General features: G+C 46.0%; 1 protein-coding gene across 1 annotated transcript in view; it reads right to left on the minus strand.

Annotated features, from left to right (window-relative positions):
• Nucleotides 1–19213, minus strand: part of NR1D2 (nuclear receptor subfamily 1 group D member 2) — an 86959-nt gene that overhangs the window by 36777 nt on the left and 30969 nt on the right. The window contains exons 4-6 of the mRNA XM_069212039.1: nt 11071–11215; nt 5310–5938; nt 1923–2108 (exon numbers count right to left, since the gene is read on the minus strand). Coding sequence (XP_069068140.1) covers nt 1923–2108; nt 5310–5938; nt 11071–11215 — 960 coding nt within the window. The remainder of the gene's footprint in view (nt 1–1922; nt 2109–5309; nt 5939–11070; nt 11216–19213) is intronic.

The raw sequence follows: 19213 nt of genomic DNA on the forward strand, positions 1-19213 counted from the left end.
AACTAATTTTGAAAATTTAAGAAAAATAAAAAAATGTTATCTGCAAAATTACACAAAAATGCGTAAAAAAGAAAATTGAAATATAAATCACTGAAGAAAAAACTGTCAAAAAGTCCTCAGAGGTACTATTGAGGTGTAAAGGTTAGTGGTAGTCTACAAGCATTACTCATAACGTCCACTAGAGATCGCTACTGCATCAAAATGAAAATAAAGAACAGTTACCAGAAAACTGTTGCACCTTGGGGACAGAATCACTTACTTTTCAGGTAGGTATAATCAAATGCTTTCAATTTTCCTGATGCTCCTCTGGAGGACTGCAATAAAAGCTCCAAGAGTAGGTACCTCTATTCCCATATTTTCTGCTACAATCAAGAGTCTTAATACTTGATGCTGGGAAGGTCACTCCTACAGCTGCCAGGTCCACGGGAATGGTTCTAGGATTCTGGTTTCTTTCTAATAGCATGGTCTAGTATAGTCCATTCCCAACTCAGTAGTAGTTCTTCTGCACAGGGTCAAGCAATTTACATCTTTTTGTGTCCTTCAGACCATCTAGAGGAGGCCAGCAAGTTGACCCTTAGAATGAATTTTCATCACAGTGAGTGCAAATAGAGGACAGAATTCCTTCAGGACCTCAAACCCCCCCCACCCCACCCTCCCCCGGGGTCAGTCAAAAATCATCTTTTAGATGTCTTCATCATGAGCTAGGATTGTTCTGGGGGGCCTGATTAGTGAGCTCGATTTATCTATCGCACTAGCCAAATGACTGAAGATTTCCCGCTGTCCATTCCAAGCAGTATTCCCACCAAAACTCACTACTCTTTTTTTTCAGCACTTCGTGTCTCCCTTGTCTGCAAAACTTTCCAATGGCCTTTGTTCAAGATGGCACAAGTCAGATTCACTCTGAATATTCTGACAGATGCAGCCCTATGGAAATGAGGAAGCAGTCCCTCTTCCTGATCTGGGAATGGCTTGCCCTCTTGTTATTGGGAAGAGGAATGTCTGAGAGGGAACTCTGGATGAAAGGCTTCTGCTAGTGGGGCTCTTTATGGCATATGCATGGGAATAAGACAGTGTTGCTCTAGTCTTTTTTGATGCTATGTTACCACCCGCTCCAAATGCCTACCACAGCTAATTGACCCCTAATCCCCCTCTCAAAAAAAGTCTTCTGGGCTTAACAAACAGGTGTGTTGTTTCCTTGTAGAACAACACTTTATACCTAATTGGAATGTTAATTACAGAGACCTGGAAAATGCAATTCAGCAGAACTGATTTAACTCTGCTGGGCTTTCAGGCAGCATAAAATATGATTTTAAACTACCTTTCCACTACAGACATCACAACTCTACTTTCACCATTGAACTAGATTATTGAGATGCTAGTAAAAAGAACTTTCATTCGAGCTTCTATCATTTTCCAAGGCACAACTACAAATATACTTTTATTCACAATCGGACCCTCAAATAGGAAAATTCAACTTTACCAACATAGTGGCAAACTGCTTTTGGTAACTGAATACATTCCACATATACTTTTGTTAAGTATTTGGTATGACCCACTTCTATAGATCAAGCGCTTTATCCTGTGGCCTTAAGGGTGATAATGTAGGTCAGTGGTTCCCAACCTTTTAACTTCTGTGGACCCCCACGTTATCATTACTGGAATCTGGGAACCCCTCACTGAGTCATTATTGAAAGCTAGGGACCAAATCTGTTAATATTATTTGAATTTCTAAGCCGTCATGGACCCCCTGAGAAGGCTTCGCGGACCCCCAGGGGTCCCCGGACCACAGGTTGGGAACCACTGATATAGGTCAACCTCTTCTTGGTACCTGGGGTATGAATCTCTTCTTGGTAACTGGGGTATTAAAGGCAAGTGAAAGAGAATAAATGCAGGGAAGTGTGTGCTTTCACCTCCCTCCTTACCTCTAGGGTGCCAGCCTTCAGGAGATTGATCTGGTCAGGCTGAGAGAGGTCACAGAATCCTGGAATACGTTTGGCAAACTCCACCACTTCCTTGACAGCGGGTGTGAAGCTCATGGCGAACTCCTCCCAGACCTGTTGACCTGACTTGCGGGGATCAATGCAGGGGGTCAAACTCATTGGGCACACCTACAATCAGAGAACAAATCCCTTGAAGAACTAAAAAGGTACCAATGTGCAGAAAGTGATATGTCAGAGATGGAGGAAGCAAACTGTAAAGTATCATATAAGCAGGGGAGTAATGCAGGCCACTGCATCCCCAGCAGCCCGGACCTGCAGGTGTTCGCTGTTCAGCACAAGGTGAATATCTGCGAGATACGGAAGATTCAGGGGCTTCTCATCACATTCACCAGATGGGCCACCACATACCACCCACTACATGTATGTCCTTATTTTCAGAAACGTAACTATGCATTGCCTATAAAATGGTAGTGCATCCTATCTGCAAAGAAAGGTATGTCCTATTCGCAAGCATCATAATCCCACCTGATAATTATAATAAAAGACTTTAGGCTTCATCAAGCAATTATTGTGCCAATAATCATGCCTTTAATGGCAATTACTATGCCAGTCACCAAAACCCTTTTCAGTTTGGTGCCAGTAGTTGTGCAACTATCAGACCTTTATTGGGACAGTCAGCCCTTCTCAGATCAATGCATTTGCACATCTCTTAGGCAGTCACCCTTAGAGATATTTTAGGGGTTATCACTAAATCATGCAGGGAAGGCCAATCATTGTACACTTAGACACTGCCAATGATTAGGGCCACCTGTTATTGTGCATGCCCCCATTAAACAGATATTTACCAGTAGCCTCAAAAGACAAGCACTTAGCATCAAATAGACCTTTTGACAGTGATCCTGCTTCCATCAGACACTTGTTGGGCCACACAAGTATATTAGTTTACAACATGTGCACTATTAGGACAGAATCACATATGCACTGTCCAAAGATACACATGTGTACAGCAAGGTGCCAGTTAACTCAGTGGTTCCCAACCTTTTGATTTCTGTGGACCCCCACTTTAACATTAATGGAACCCAGGGACCCCCACTGAATCATCATGGGAATCCGGGGACCCCGCCTCAGTCATTACTGGAAGCTGAGGACCTAATTTGTCAATATTTGTTAATATTTTTTAATTTTCTAGGCTCTCGCGGACCCCCTGAGAAGGCTTTGCGGACCCCCAGGGGTCCCCGGACCACAGGTTGGGAACCACTGGTTTATGCCACATGTGCTTTATATAGTTAGATGCAAGTTTGCACGGCTGAGACAGATGCAAATATGCTTTGTATAGAGGTGCACACATGTACAGCAATCAGCAACAACATGCAAGTCAGCAGGGTGGTGCATTATAAATATGGACAGTGTATACAGATTCAAATGTGCACGACATAGGGAGATGCACACATGTAGAACAATGTGTAAGTTGGCTCCATACCTGATAGAACATGGGTGTACATAGACACATGCACATGTGCACAGGACAGAGAGATGTGAACATCTACAATAATGTACAACTTAGCTCAGCAGCCTATTTTGCAAATATGCTGCATAAACAGATGCACACATGCAAAGTACAGAGATGCACACATGCCCAACAATGTGCCAGTTAATACAATAATTAATAGCATGATTTATAATACCTGTATAGACAGCTGTGCAAGTTGGCTCAATAGTTTATCACAGATGTACACTGCACAGACAGATGCACATATATATGGTACACAGAGAAGCACATGTGCAACAGTGTGTAGATTAGCTCAGTGCACTGTACAGAGGCACAGAGGCATTGTCTCAAGATGCGCACATACCCACCGATGTGTACATTAGTTCAATAATTAATTACAGATGTGCACCATGAAAAGAGATACAACCATGATTAGTGATATGACATTAACTTAGCAGTTTATTATTACACAGGTGCACTTCACAAAGACATTCACACAAGTCTAGTCGTGCATATATTAGCTCAGAAGTTTACTACACATTCGCACTGTACAGGGCAAGAGGCATACATACATTGATGCACACATTCGAATCACACACGTGTTGCACACATGCCTAGTAATGTACACTTTAGCTCGGTTTATTATTTGTATACACATATGGTTCCAACTCAAACACGCGTGGTGCTTTTAAATACTGTACCTTTAAGGCATAGATACTGAAAGGTGCATACGTTGGGTAAATATGTCTTTCTTTACATATTTAGTACAGCACTGGTGCCTAGGACTACCATGTCATGTTATGTGATGTTATGGTATGTTATGTGCATTTGTAAAGTACACTAGCACATGAGAGGATATCCTGGCACCAAGCAGATGTGTGTGCTTACGCCTGCGTAATGTAGGCTGGTCAACTGGAAAGCCAGGTCTTCAGCTTCCTGTGGAATTCCTGAAGAGAACAGGAGGCTCTAATGTGGAGTGGGAGGTTGTCCACGCTTCAGGAGTGATGTAAGAGAACACGCGTCCTGCTGATCTGGTTTTCTGTATGTGTGGGACATGTGGGAGTAGGCACCCTGAGGAGCGGAGGTGTCTGGTTGGTCGGTGGAAGGAGATGCGATTGTTCAGCCGGGTGGGGCCTAATTTGTATAGTGCCTTGATCGTGTGTGTGTTTGAAATGAGCACATTTGTGTATCAGGAGACAGTGGAGCTCTCTGAGGTATGCGGCAACGCGAGTTCTGTGTGAGTCACTGCGGATGAGTCTGCTTACTTGGCAGTGCTAAGTGTGTGCTGAGCCCAGGGTTTGGAAACAAGTGTTGCAATGGAATATTTCCAGAGGTTTGTTTACCACTGTGTTCGGGTGGAACACCCTGAAAGAAGGAGGTTTTAGAAGATGCCAAGTTTTTCTCCAAACTGACCTCTTTCCCCACAGCGAACCTTGGGGGTTATTACAACTTTGGAGGAGGTGTTAATCCGTCCCAAATGTGACGGATATACCACCAGCCGTATTACGAGTTCCATAGGATATAATGGACTCGTAATACGGCTGGTGGTATATCCGTCACTTTACCGTCACTTTTGGGACGGATTAACACCTCCTCCAAAGTTGTAATAACCCCCCTTGTATCTAGATCCTGGGCCCAGCACACCCTTGGCACTGCCCAGCAGGCTGTCTGCTGACATCAGGTTTGCTGGTCAATTCTGACACTGACCAAAGCTGTCCTGGTGAACAAAGACCCCCAGCCCTCTTTGAACCAGAGCGCCCAGTGCACCAAGGCTGGTCCCCCAGTGTCAATAAGCGGGAGTGCATTATTTTTACTGCAGTGCTTTGCAATCCACCCCACCCTCTGTTTAGTAAATGATAAGCAGGAACATAGTACTGTACCAGGTGGGTTTTCTGGACTACTCCAGGTGAGTAGTTCCTGGTGAGGCCGTAAAGAACACCTTTGGAAGCAGGGGGCGGGCTGCACTTTCCACGCAAAGGACCATGGTGGTCACCACCATGCCAAGGAGGCAAGTAGGAGGAGTTTCCATCTGGATGACACATCTGGCGACCGCCTCTGTGCGGCCCATGCTGATGCAACTGGTTATGACTAGCTGGACAAATGAGGCCGCTGCTGCTCACAGGCTGATCTTCAGCAGTAATGTTCATTCTTGCTCCACTCAGAAGCCACTCTGGGCCCAGCTGCTCCTGGTTGTACATGAATGTGTCCCGCTGGACTCTGGTCACGCTTCGGATGACATCCTCCTTGGACATGTTGGCAGAAGGTAGCGAAGCTTGAGAAGGGGTCGAGAGTCCCAAATAGCTCCCTGAAGCCTGCTGAGTCTGTGCGGCCGGCTGTTGTGGAGGACGCGGAGGCACCATTGGTAAATGTGCTGTAACTGGACGGTCAGGCGCTACATCATTCTCCACCTGGCTGCAAAACTGCCCACTCATCATGGTCTTCATGGCGCTTTGCATGTCCAGCAGCATCCGTTGCTTCTCTAGTTTGGGTGTGCGGCCAAAGCGCACAGCTGCAGAGGAAGGAGATGACAGTTAGTGAAAGCACAGCGGAAGTACGTTTGTTCTTTGAGAGGAGCACGGGCATCACTAACAGGGAGGCTGATAAGGGCCAGTGTCTGAGCTTCATTTGTATAGGACCCCTCCCTTATACCACCACACTGTCGAAGGTTGCCTATGCCGGTGAGGACAAAAACAACAGACAGCACCTTGCCACACACATTATTATGCACAACCACATAAACACACACACACACACACACAAACTATTCGCGAATGCTCTTGTAGGTGGCACCACTAAGCTTACCGGCGGCCCATTTGGGTCCTCTAAAATCACTTCTAGAGATGCTGCTATTGGGGAGACCTCAAAATCCTGAATATTTCTCATTGGACGTGTGGCCTCTCTTGATACAACCAAAGCAATTGTATCAACACACATTTAAGTCTAAAAATACCCTGTAAAGCATCTGGGGCTTCCGTATCATATTCGCAAGTCATAACTCTGTGAGTCCTGCGTCCCTGTAATGCAGTTTTACTGCACGCTTGCTCGCTGCATGGTTTTGAGGCTGATGGTAGGCAGGACCCAGGTAGGGCAGGTTAGGGATGCTAAGCAGGACCACGTTGAGTGAAGTCAGGACACTGACCAGGATCTCGGAGGAGGGTACAGGTGATGGGCGGGGTCCTAGTGGAGTAGGTTTGGAACTGGGGAAGTGGTGCAGGACCAGGTGGGCACTGCGCAGGGTGCAGGTAGGGGAGGTTAAGGACAGTGAGCACGATCTAGGTGGTCGATGAGCAGGACCCCGGTGAGTGAGTTTAGGGATGTGAGCTGGATTAGGTGAGAGAGGTCAGGACACCGCGCGGGATACAGATGGGGTAGTTGGGGCGCTGAGCAGGTTCCACGTGTAGGAGGTTAAGGTCACATATCTATATCCAAGAGATGAAGGTTAGGGACACTGATCAGTTTCCAGCAGGTGACCTTTAGAGACAATGGTAGGTATACAGGTGGTGAACTTTAGGGACTGTGCGTGGGATGCAGGTGGATGAAATGAGTGATGTTTGGTGGGATCGAAATGACGGATAGTAGGGGCACTCAGCGGGGTCCAGGGGATGAATGTTAGGGACTCTGCGTGGGATACAGGTAGATCAAATTAAGGATGCTCATTTGGATCCAGACTGTGGATGGTAGGGGGCATTCAGACAGGTTCAAGTGTAGGAGGTTAGGGTCACTGATCAGAGTCTTAGGTCAGGTTTAGGATGGTAGGCAGGCTCCAGGAAAAGGGGATTTGGGATGCTGAGTGGGATCCAGGTAGAGGAAATTATTGATGTTCAGTGGGATCAAGATGATGGATGGTAGGGGCACCGAGCGGGATACAAGTGATGAAGATTAGGGGCGCTACGTGGGATAATACAGGATAAAACTGAGGATGCTCAGTGGGATCCAGGCAGTGGATCGTAGGGGCACTGAGCCAGGTGTAGGTGGTTAGGGTCACTGATCAGGATCAAGGCAGGTCGGGTTTAGGATGTCAGGCGGGCTCCAGTAGGAGGAGGAGGTTAGGGAAGCTGAGAGGGATCCTATGGATGAGGTTAGGGATGCTGAGCAGAATACAGGTGTTTGGGGATAACATGACTGCATCCCAAGATGGGCAGTAGATACAATGGATACATCTAGGACTTGTGACAGGGGAGAGGGATTACAACTGCAGGTGAAGTGTGTTGGGGAACACGAGGACAAAGAAGGTGGTACTAAACTGACAGACACACAAAAATATGAGGAGGCTTGTGCCAAAAAGCTCTTCTTCAATGTTTTAAAAAGCATGAACACATGTAAAATACACTTTTACCTAAAGGTTCCTTAGATGTTTTTCTAATGCTGATGCAGATCACAGACACATGGAATCGAATGTCTGTTTTTGCACAAGAAAATTGGCAAATTTTCTAAGAGTGCTGAACACACTGTGGATAGAAAAGCCTTTTAAATGTTCTACGTCATCAGGTGATGGCCTGATATGTGATCTGAACTTGTATCATATTTACGGAGTCTGTTTATGTTGCTTTCCTCCTTGAAACTAACAATCACACCCAGATTCCCCACCGCATCCCGCCTGCCACATGCTCACATTTCAGGAATCGCCTTCCTTGGTGACAGCCACTGCTAGGCCAAGCGGAAGTTAAAATATTCATCGCTACAATTTGCTTTCCCTGGATTCATAAAGCACCTCTTCAAAATACTGAGAAGACATTATTGAAAACAACTTTTTTTCTGTTTAAGGTATTTTAGATGGCGAATCATTTTTCTGTCTATTTCCAACATTTGTGATTTGATGGACCACATTTCTCCATGCCAACTTTTCCTAGGAAGGGTTGCGCACTTGAAGGCAGATTTACAAGCCCTTTGTCCACCCTAACTCCGCCTTAGTGTCATTTTATGATGCTAAGACGGCATTAAGGGGGTCATCCCCACACCCCATATTTACAAAGTGGATCGATGCATGCATTGCGCCACTTTATACACCCTTGCGCCACATCATGCCTGCGCCAGTCATAATGTATGCAAGGGGGCTTTCCCTAGCAGGGAGGCCCGATAAAATGGCGCAGTGAAATTTACAAGATTTAACTGCGTCAGTTTTTCTGTCATTTTTAGGGCAGGCGTTAAAGTGACTCACGCATGATAGTCTACGGGTCTTCCTGTGCTTTGCTGCATTAGCACCAAAATTTTGGGCGCTAGTGCAACAAAGCGCCACAACAGCATCACAACTTTTGACACTGTTGTGGTAATGACTGCCATGGTGCGCTGTATTGTAAATACGGCACAACCATGGTGTCGATGGGAGGGCAAGGGGAATGCAAGAAAAGTGGAGTATCAGGACCGATGCGCCACTTTTTTGTAAATATGCCCCTTGATTTTATGACTCAACACTACATTCCCTCCAATCTTTACAATTTGGAAAACATTCAAAAAGCTTGACTACTCCGTCATTCAAAAACTGCGTAACATTATATTTGAACTTTCACTTACCCTGAACCGTTCGACTTATTTACGTTTGTAACTTTATAGTGAATTTTTCTTCGCACTAGGATCTCCATTTTCATTACTAATATCGACTTTGGCTAGAGGAAGTGGACTTTTCCTACATTTTTGGTGCAAACCACCATGGACAGTTGTCTTTCATCAACCTTTTCTTCCTTATTAAAGTAAAACAAGGGACACCAGTGGTGACTGAGTATGTGGTGTTATATTCCCACACCACGCCAGAGTCCACTTGTTCCCACGGAATACCACTGCCGAACAGGAGATGAACAAATTCTTTCATTACACAATTAGTTCTTTCCAAGCAGCCATTCATTTGAGCATAATACGATTACACTTACGCGTCACCATATGTTCAGTATTTAATTTCAGTTGTCAACAGCCAGATCCCACTGTTCAGCACTATTTTCTTTGAAAGCTCTTAATAGAGAAATACTTCCAACCACTTCAACAAATGTAGAATCCATACCCTAGCCACTGGAAACTAGTGCACAACTCTCTTTTTAATGCAAATGTCCCACATGTCCAGGATGCACCATCTGCGAAATAATTGTCCTCGACGCTTGTGGTGGAAAAATGTCACTCACAAGATAAAATGCCATTATCTGGTGTCACTTTTTAGAAGCTTCTTAGCAGTTCCACCTTCATTGGGCCACACCTAACAGTGGGTTCACAGACTCGATTATAAACAGAAGCGGTGTTCAGTGGTCCTAAGAGAAGTTTTCCACTACTTGAGACAGCTTCAGAGGGTGTGTGTGGTGTGTGCACAGCTAGTATTATACAAAGTGTGTCTGTTTTAGAGCCAGCAAGGGTATCCAATTTTACAAAGAGATTTCAGAATGCAGCACACTCTCTTGTAGGAGGCTTACAACATAGAGATCATGTATTGAAAGCCTTGTGCTCCTGTCATCAACACATCTCAAAGTGGCCTGACACAATTCCCAAAAAGTAAGTTGTCGAAAGGGGACAGCTTCCCCTTTGCACATCTGTTACCATTTCCTTTGAGAAGTTGCTAACTGTTCAATGGTTTGCACACACAATTGCAATCCCAAACCATTAATATGTATCATTGTGAATCGAAGTCAGGAGGGTACACCTCTTTAGTTTGTCACTCTCAACTGTGATTCGGAACGAGTAACAAAAGTGTATTTGCGATTCAAAAAGACTTTACCGACTCACAAAAGGAGACGCATATGTCACCAGACAACATTTTGTAGTCACAAATCCTGGTAGCATTTGCTACTGCAAAATGGTTTCTTATATATGTTTTACTTCATGGTTATAGGTTCAAATCCTGGCTGGTCCACTCTGCCTTTCATCTTTCTGAGCTCAATACAATGAGTACCATCGAGTTGGGTACTAAGAAATGTCTGTTATTCAGATACAACATACCATTCTGGATGAGCGTGCGCTTTCCAAATACACATGTTGTGTCATGTTATATGCCCCTTGTAGATGTTGTGAGTACAGAGATTTCACTCCTTATACAGCATACATCAGAAACATAAGTGTTGCACTTGAGCAGTATTTGTTAGCCAACTCGGTGACATTAATTTTATAGTCTTTGAGTTAAAACCTTCAACTGTAGGTGACACACAGATCTTTGCAGAAGGTGCATTAACAAACCAGGCTATCGTAAGGGCACTTGAACCTCAATGTACACATTTATCTCTGTTGCAAGCACTCAATCCACTGAGATGTCTTTAACAGGATAACAGGAAATAGATATATAAAACTATATTTGTGGGTAAAGCACGCTGCTAGTGTCACGCAAATGCAGGAGGGACAGTGTTAGGGAAAAAAAGAGGGCATTTATCACAGCGATGCCATGGAATACTTTACTAGAGTCAGAGCACAAGCTGGCCTAAACCACAAGACTTCCAGGCAACCACCAAATGTCATAAAAGGCCTTGGATGGTAGAGGCCAGTAAGGCTGGGGCAGAGTCAGCTTCCCAGCTCAGAATAGAGCATCTTTGCATCCTGACCACTGCATCTGAGGGAGGAGCTGCTGAGACTTGTGCATAGTATCATTGCTGCATTTGTATTCAGCCAGTGCAATCAAAGATTCCCAACCCTGGAGTGCAAAAGGCAATGCTGGTGTCATGGGCAAGGACATACCGTCTCTGGACATGCCCACCGCCAGGCACTTCTTCAGGCGGCAAGACTGGCAGCGATTGCGGCTCTGACGGGCAATGCTGCAGCTCCCGTCCTCCAGGCACTTGCGGTACAGGGCGTTCTGCTGTATGCTCCTCCGAAAGAAACCCTGGTGGGCAGAAAACACAGACACTCAGGCAAACACAGGTGGATGGGGGTCTTACCAGCTGCAACGGGGCTATGTGCCGAGTGGCATGGTGAATGCTGCATAATTAAGACACTGGCCCTTTCCTCCCTCAACAATGGTTTTGATAATATATGGCATATTACTAACCGGAAATTGCGCTGTGTTTCATGTGACGTGGTTACGCACAAAAGTATTTAAGAGAACTAGGATACAAAAGGTTACAACTATACAATGCAATAGAAACACATTAAATAGTCTTGTGTGTATTAACATAATTGTTTTGCTCTGTAAACTCACTACAATGTGTAATCTTTGAGTTAGTCTGCATTTTTTCTCACATTAGATACATGTACTGTGGGGATAATATTCAATTTGACCCTTGCACTGTGGTAATAATTGTGAGAATATACACTTCTTACTAGACTTGCTCCAAATTGCATGCTTAATTTTGCCAGCACCCCCAATCCACAGGTACACACAGATCTCCTTGTGGGCTGAGAGTGTAATATTCATACTTCTCAATGCACCTGGCATTCTATTCCGGTGCAGCATTAAATATGTGCTCCCCGTGACAAGCAACACACCACACAGCCTTCAAGACACAATCTAGAGACAGAGAGATGTGCTTATGTAACTCTTCCCACTGGAACACCCCCTTTCACTTCTATGATTCCAGGCAAAACGTTCAGGATATCATTTTATCTCAAGTTGAGGACTGCCTTTATCCCAAAGAGGACCATTAGTGGAACAGTTTTACCACCTTTCTTCTGAAAATAGCCAGAAGGTGTTATTCTTTCTAGTGAAGCATAGTAGACTCCTGATATGGAAATGTCATCTTAATTCGACTTTTGTTACCTGGGTCCTCATTATTCTGCGGCCTTGGTGTTGTGTGCAGTGATAGTGCCCACCACATTGGATTAGGAAGAGGGGGCAGGCAACTTCATTAAAGCTACAAATGGAGATTGAGGCCTGGTGGCAGGTTACCACGTGCAAAGCAACTCATGGGCTTGAATTTGAGAACCAGCCCGAAAGAAGAATTTAAACCAGTGCGTAATGGAGGAGGGAGAATATACACCGACACTAACAAAGACCTAATAGCTCTTCTATGCCGGCAACTGGCTGACACTCTGCACGGTCCCAGATTCGGAGCGGGCACGCTGCGCGGTCCTGCACCACCAATCCATATTTTGTGTGCTGCTTGGCCATGTTCCAGAGTACCAGTGGCAGGAAAAAACAAATGAAAACACTCCAATTTAACATCTGAGAATAAACAAGCATTGGCAAAGCCAACAGGCCTCACCCAGGGGCGATCTATTGCGTCTTGGTTCAGCTAGTCCTTCGGCTGCTTGATGTCGGTCCTAAAAATGTTGGTTTACTTTGAGCAGTCTTTGAAAGTGATAATTCCATTCGGTCTGTATGGTTTCTCCCGAATGTCTTAATGGCCCGTAGGCTGTGTGATGGCTACCGTAGATGAGCTAATAGCTATCGGGCTCTATGATGTAGTGTTTTCTCTAAGTATATCAATAGTCGTCAGGTTGTGTGGTGTCTGTTTCAAATGTGTTAATGATCCTCAAATTGTGCTAATTTATTTCGTGAGTCTATTAATGGCCCTCCGAGCAGCAGCGGCCGCCACATATGTCATGGGGGGGAGGGTTTGGTGGCCTTGAATGATGGCAGAAACATAATTTTTTTTAAATAAAGAAAGAAACTACTTACTTTCACCGCTGGGACACCAGCAATCCTGGTGCTGCTTACATGCTAAACATAACATATAAGCAGCCCCAGGATTGGTCTGAGTGGCAGTCACTGCCGCTCAGACGCAAGCCTGGGGTCTGTGCAGTTTCTCCAGCCGGGCTGGTGAAACCTAAGTGCGCATGTGTGTTTGGCCAGCCTGAAACGGCCAGCCAAACACACATGTGCACTCAGTGCACTCTCGCCTCCTCCCTTTCCCACTTTCCTGTGGCCCCGCCCCGCCCCACCCCTACCTGCACCTGCTGGCTGAGCCAGCAGATGAAAAATGAATAACAGCTAATTAACCTGTACTTGGTCTATACGCTGCAGACCTAAAATGACTGATGGGAAGTGCTGCCCACTGAGAAGGCAGCAAAGAAGTGCGACAATGTTAAGCAATGGGTGCATTCTAAGCCCAATATTGAGTACAAGAGTCTCGCAAGCAAGACGCACAGGCTAATGCATGCTCTGGCAGGCTCGACCTAAAAAAGCAGCAGGGCATCTGGTTATTCTGGGGGCGCATTCGAAGAAACTGTGGTGCATGGAGAAAATGAAAATGATTCTCCTCAACCTGAAACCAACTGATCAAAAAATTTATATTATGAAGCCTCAACCACGTGAAAATAAAAACTGACCAAGATGCAGCTAGATTAGATGAAGGGGAACACTGAATTTTGGACCTCAAAGACGGGCCCAGGACAGCCTAAAACCAACTTGGTGACCTGACAAAACCAGTCTCACTTGCTAATACTAAGGGACCTTTTTATAAACCGGTTTCAGTTGCTCTTGCACCATGCAACGTGGTGGAAGAGCGACGCAAACCTTACCTGTGACTAATGAAGCCACGCAAGGCCACTTTGCGCGACCCTGAGAGTATCTGGAGAAAGGCAATGCAGCATAAATGGCTGCTTTGCCTCACCGTGCCCTAGGAATGCATCCCATGGGCGTTGCATGTTTGTTCCCACGCAACTCCCATGATTTTTGATGCACTGCCAGATTTACCAGAAGTGGCAGAACTGGGACTGTGCCACAAAGATGCGCCTTCTCAGGGGAGGCGCAGCGAGGAGAAACATCTTTAGTTCTACTCTCAACTTTCTCTTCCTGTTAGTGCTATATTCTTCAGCACACATAGAGGAATACGCCTCGCAGGATTGTTTTAGGTCTTCCTTCCTGCACAAAAACAATGCTGCATCCAATGGAGACACCCTTGCACCACGGTGTTGGCGCTGGGTAGCACATTGTGCACCAACACTGGTGAAAAGACTGGAATACATTGTATTGCAATAAATATGGTGCATTCCTGACCTTTCCCTGTAACGAAGCAGCACCGAAGGGTGATTTGCTATGCTGCATTGTGTTACAGTCCCATTAATATGCTCCTAAGCGTGAGGACACTGAAGCACGCTCACGATGCCACAAAGTGCGCATCGTGGGCATAGTGGAGTCCACCTCAATAGAAAAAGCTGAAACATTTATTGAATCCCTGGTCATTTAACTTTTTGGCAGATAAGTCTTCTAGCTATGCTCTATAGTAGAGAGCCCACATATTCGTGGCCCTAAGCCATCGCCACGCGCCCCACCGCACCCCATCATCCACAGGAAATTAGATTACTGTGACACGAAGCAAATACTAAAATTGGCAAGAAACAAAAGCGCGCTGGAGTATTCAGGTGATAAAATTTCTTTCTGTCCAGACTTCACGAAATCTGTTCAAGAGTTGAGAAGAGCGTTTGCTCAACCCAAGAGGGCCTATAAATGGCTGGCATTAGCTGTGCAATGTTCTACCCATACAAATTTAAAGTCAGCTTTGCAGGTTGGGCGCATTTCTCTGCTAAACCAGATAAAGTTCTGAAAAAGAAAGTGCAAAAGGAAGCGTCAATCATCTCTCACTAAGCCAAGCAAAGCTCCCAAGCCTCCATGACTAATAGAGAATAATGCACGCGCTTAAGTGTGAAGATGTATCTCCCAGGTTTAATGCAGGGTTTGATCTCTTTGTTTCTTAATTCATTTGCAATGTTTTTTAGAGCTATACTTCTGTGTCTGAGGTATTGCACTATACATGCATGACTGGATATGTACATAGGCAAAAAATACTGTCTATTTGCTCTCTTTTATGTTAGTCCCTGCCTCCTTGAGAAATAGTTGCTAGATGTGGGTTATGCGGTTGGCTGGTGGCAGTATATGCATCCTTGTGTATGATACCTAATAATTGGAAGGCTAATGTTTTTGGGGATGCTCCACTCTTAGTTGGGAAGAACAATGTAAGTGTGAGACAGGTAAAGTTTAACATGGTGTTCTGCATAGTTACTTTCTGCTCATCCACCGTGCTCGTAATCTTGTCCCTAATTGCTACACAGATGCAAGATGCAAGTGCTTTGGTTTGATGTACCATAAACTCCACACTGAGATGCTGGACAAGTATCAGAGACAACCACACCAATCAACTGTACCAGATGGAATGTCCATGGGCTGAATAACTGTGATAAAAGCCCTGCTGATTATAGCTCGTCTAGGTGGGATAAAGGCAGGTGTGGTACTACTGCAGGAGACTCACATGGGGTCTGGACGGAACTGCTCCTTTGCCACCGGATGGTGAGTATAGTTTTCCCTCCTTTAGCTCTTTTTCAAGCTTGGTTGCAATCCTAATTACAAAACCAGTAGACTTCACTTTGAAGAGCACACTACTAAATCTATATGGCCCGCAAGTTGAATCACAGCAAATTTTTATGGAACTTACAGCTCTGGTGAATCAACATGGCTCCCCATTGATACTGTGTAGGGATGACTTTAATGTGTCAAATGATGCCCATCTGGATAGAACGCGGCCCCAGACCGCTGATCACGTGAGATATGTATGGTATCTCTTCTTCCTTCAAGAGGATTTGCATTACCATAATAGATGCATGGATGTGCAAGTAAGGTTCCTATCAGGCATGACAGTTTTTCACGGCTAGATTACTGGCTGACCAGTGCACACCTGACCTATAGGATGATAGACATTGAATAGAGGCGATGCACCTTGTCAGATCACTCCTCCATGGTACTAGAAGTTCCCACAGCAACCAGACACATGGGCCCTCATTATGAACATTGCGGTCTGGGCCGCCATGCCGGCGGTGGCGGTAATTGCGACAACGGCATGGCGGTCCAGACCGCCATATAATGAACGTGGCTGAACCACCACATTTGAAACGCCGCCACTGCCAGGCTTCCGCCACCAGGCAGCCTGTGGTGGCAGAATGAGTGACTCGGGGCCCCCATGCACAGCCCCATCGCGCACTTCACTGCCCGATTTATGGGCAGTGAAATGCGTAACGGGTGCTGCTGCATCCGCCGCACTGCTACATTGCCGCTGGCTCCATTTGGAGCCGACGTCAATGTTCAGGCCCTGCAGCCAGCTGGCGGAAACACTGTTTCTGCCCGCCGGCACAGCTGGATGTTTATTATGTGGCCGGCGGGGGGGTTCTGCGCGCTGGCGGTCTTCTGTTGACCGTCAGTGCCGATCTCGGAGGGTTTCTCTGCCGAGATCAAAATGACCCCCTAGGTCTTCAAAGTTAGATGAAAAATGTGCCACTGGGCATGGGTTTGAATGTTGTGCACATAAAGAAAGTGAGAACCAAATTAAGTTCCCACTGTGGCATCATTAAGGGTTTTGGAGAAAATAAATGATACAGCCCTTTACAAAATGTCATCATAATGGGTTATCTGAACCAGGACTGTTGGTCTGGTAAACGTATAAAGGTTGCAAGGATGGACCGGTAACATTTAATGGTGCCAGATGCAAGTCCTTGCTGGACCAAAGATAAGACAAACAATAGGGCAGCCAACAGTTTGCCCTGCAACCGATCATTACTGCTTGCACCACACCAGGTTAAAAACTTGCTTCAGCGTCTGACATAGACAGACTTAGTAGAAGGACGCCTGGCAGCAAAGATGACATCCACAACTTCGGGAGGAACAACAGATATCATTAACTGCTGCTGCTCAATCTCCACAAATGGAGGTGCAGATTGTGCTGGATCGGGTGCAGGACCCTGCCTTGCTGCTGAGACAAATGACTTCAGTCCTGGTCTTCTTCACAATTCAGAGCAGGAGAAGTAGTGGTGGAAAGGAGTACAGGAGCCCCGTGCTCCACTTTATCCAGCATCTCCACAAACATCCATCTTGACAACTCAAGAATGCAAAATGTCTAACATTGCCTGTTCTCTTCGGTGCTGAAAACATCTAGCCAAGTTTCTCACCATTGCTGGAAAATGCCCTGTGCTACCTTGAAGTTCAGTCGCCATTCATGATTCGCCAGGCACCGATGACTGAGCTTGCCCACCCTGGCATTCAAAGATTCTTCCAGGCGGTTCATAACCAGAGAAAAGCCCTATCACTCCAGCTACCTCGAGAGGGGATTCACTCCCTGGAACAGGACCCGTGACCCCACCCACTTCCAGTACCACATGGAAGAGGTGTTGCCTGTGAGAACCTGTACCAGCCTCACTTGATGGATGGTAGAAAGGCCTTCAGTGCCAGGCAACAGGTCCGCAACACCAACAGGTGGATGTGGAGAAGGGTCTCCACCGGAGACAAAAGTCCTCTGATATCCAACTTTCCCAGATGACCTCCACCATGCCAGCAGTGATGCATTGGTCAACACCATCAGCTCTGGGTAGAGAAGGGTCTGCCATAGGTCAAACTGTGGTTCAGGCACCACTGAAGGTCCTTTCCAGTCTCCTCCGAAACCTGGATGGAATTCAATAGGCTCCCCTGGTGCTGGGCCCAATGAGATTTCAGTTTATACTAACGAGCCTGCTTATGCCATCTGGCATAATCAACTGTCAGGATGCCAGGAGGCCCAGAAGCTTCACAGCCTTTCTCACCAAGACCCAGGACTCGGGCTGAAATATTAGGAACATAGCCCAAATGTCCTGGACTTGTTGTGGAGAAGGGAAGGCCCAAAACTGAAAGGGAACCTCTAAGAGGAAGTCAGGTGTGATTCTGGCATATCGATCATGAACACAACAATGTTGAGAGTTTCCCCATCACCTCGAGGTGGCCTATGGCTGACTGTGGTGAGCAAGCCTTTAACAGCTAGTCACCAAGTAAGGGGAATACTGTTATCCCCAACCTCCAAAGGTGGGCTGTGAACACCTGAATGGCACTGGTGAGACTGTAGGGGAGCACAGAAAATTCTAAATGCTCCAGACCCACCTTGAACAGCAAGTACCCCCTGTGGGACTGAAGGAGAGGTGCCTGAAAGTAAACATCCTGCAGGTCTAAACACCATCCAGTTTGCTGGGTTCAGGGCAGATGCAAAACCTAGGCCAGCAAGAGCATCTCGAATGTGTCCTTCACACAAAAAGGCATTCAGATGGCAGAGATCTAAAATGTGATGAAGGCCTCTGTCCTTCTTTGGCACAAGGGAATAATAGAACCAGAAGTCAGTCCCTATTTCCTGGCATGGAAACCTCTCTAGGGCTCTACTGGCCAAAAGAGTATGCATTTCTTGTAGCAAGATAGACAAATCTTCATCTGACAGATGTTTAGATGTGAGTGCGAGGTGCAGTGGGTCTACAAAGAAATGCAGGGTGTATGGACTTGTTGGACCACCTGGAGGATCCACCTGTTGGTTATTATGTTTTGCCATCCGTGAAGGAAGTACCTGATCCTGCCTCCCACAGGGTGGTCTTGCGCCACTAAGGATGAATTAAAGCAGCTCAAACACGGATGCAGGGGGGGCTGGAAGCTCGAATGTTTGCTGCCCCCGATGCCTTGACCTTGCCCTGTTGTGGGGGCCAGTGGACTTGGGCATGGGTGGTGTGAGAGGTACGCCAATCCTCTGAAGTAGCTGTGCTTTAAAAATCCTGATTGATTGATTTTTTAAAGCTTTTGAAAGCCTAATTTGCCTTCTTAGCAAAATGTGAGACCCATCAACTGACATGTCCATTGAAGAGTCTTACCTGGAGAAGACTGTGGATTGAATCAAAGCATGCCGCTGAAGCAGCACACAAGTGCCAACTGCGCTGCCCAAGCAATCAGTAGTGTCCAATATAGATGGGAAATAGTACTTTGCGGTATCCTTACCATTTTGGATGATTTGATCCAAATTGACTCAAACTTCCTCAGGGACTGCCAGTAAGATCTTACCAACTTTGTCCCACAAAGCATGGATATACCTCCCAAGCAGCTGGCACTGACTGACCGGATGGCTAGGCTGCCCTAGGAAAATAACCTCTGCCCAAAGATTTCAAGTCGCTCTGT

The sequence above is a fragment of the Pleurodeles waltl genome, chromosome 10, assembly GCF_031143425.1.
Source record: "Pleurodeles waltl isolate 20211129_DDA chromosome 10, aPleWal1.hap1.20221129, whole genome shotgun sequence".
In the NCBI taxonomy this organism is placed as follows: domain Eukaryota; kingdom Metazoa; phylum Chordata; class Amphibia; order Caudata; family Salamandridae; genus Pleurodeles; species Pleurodeles waltl.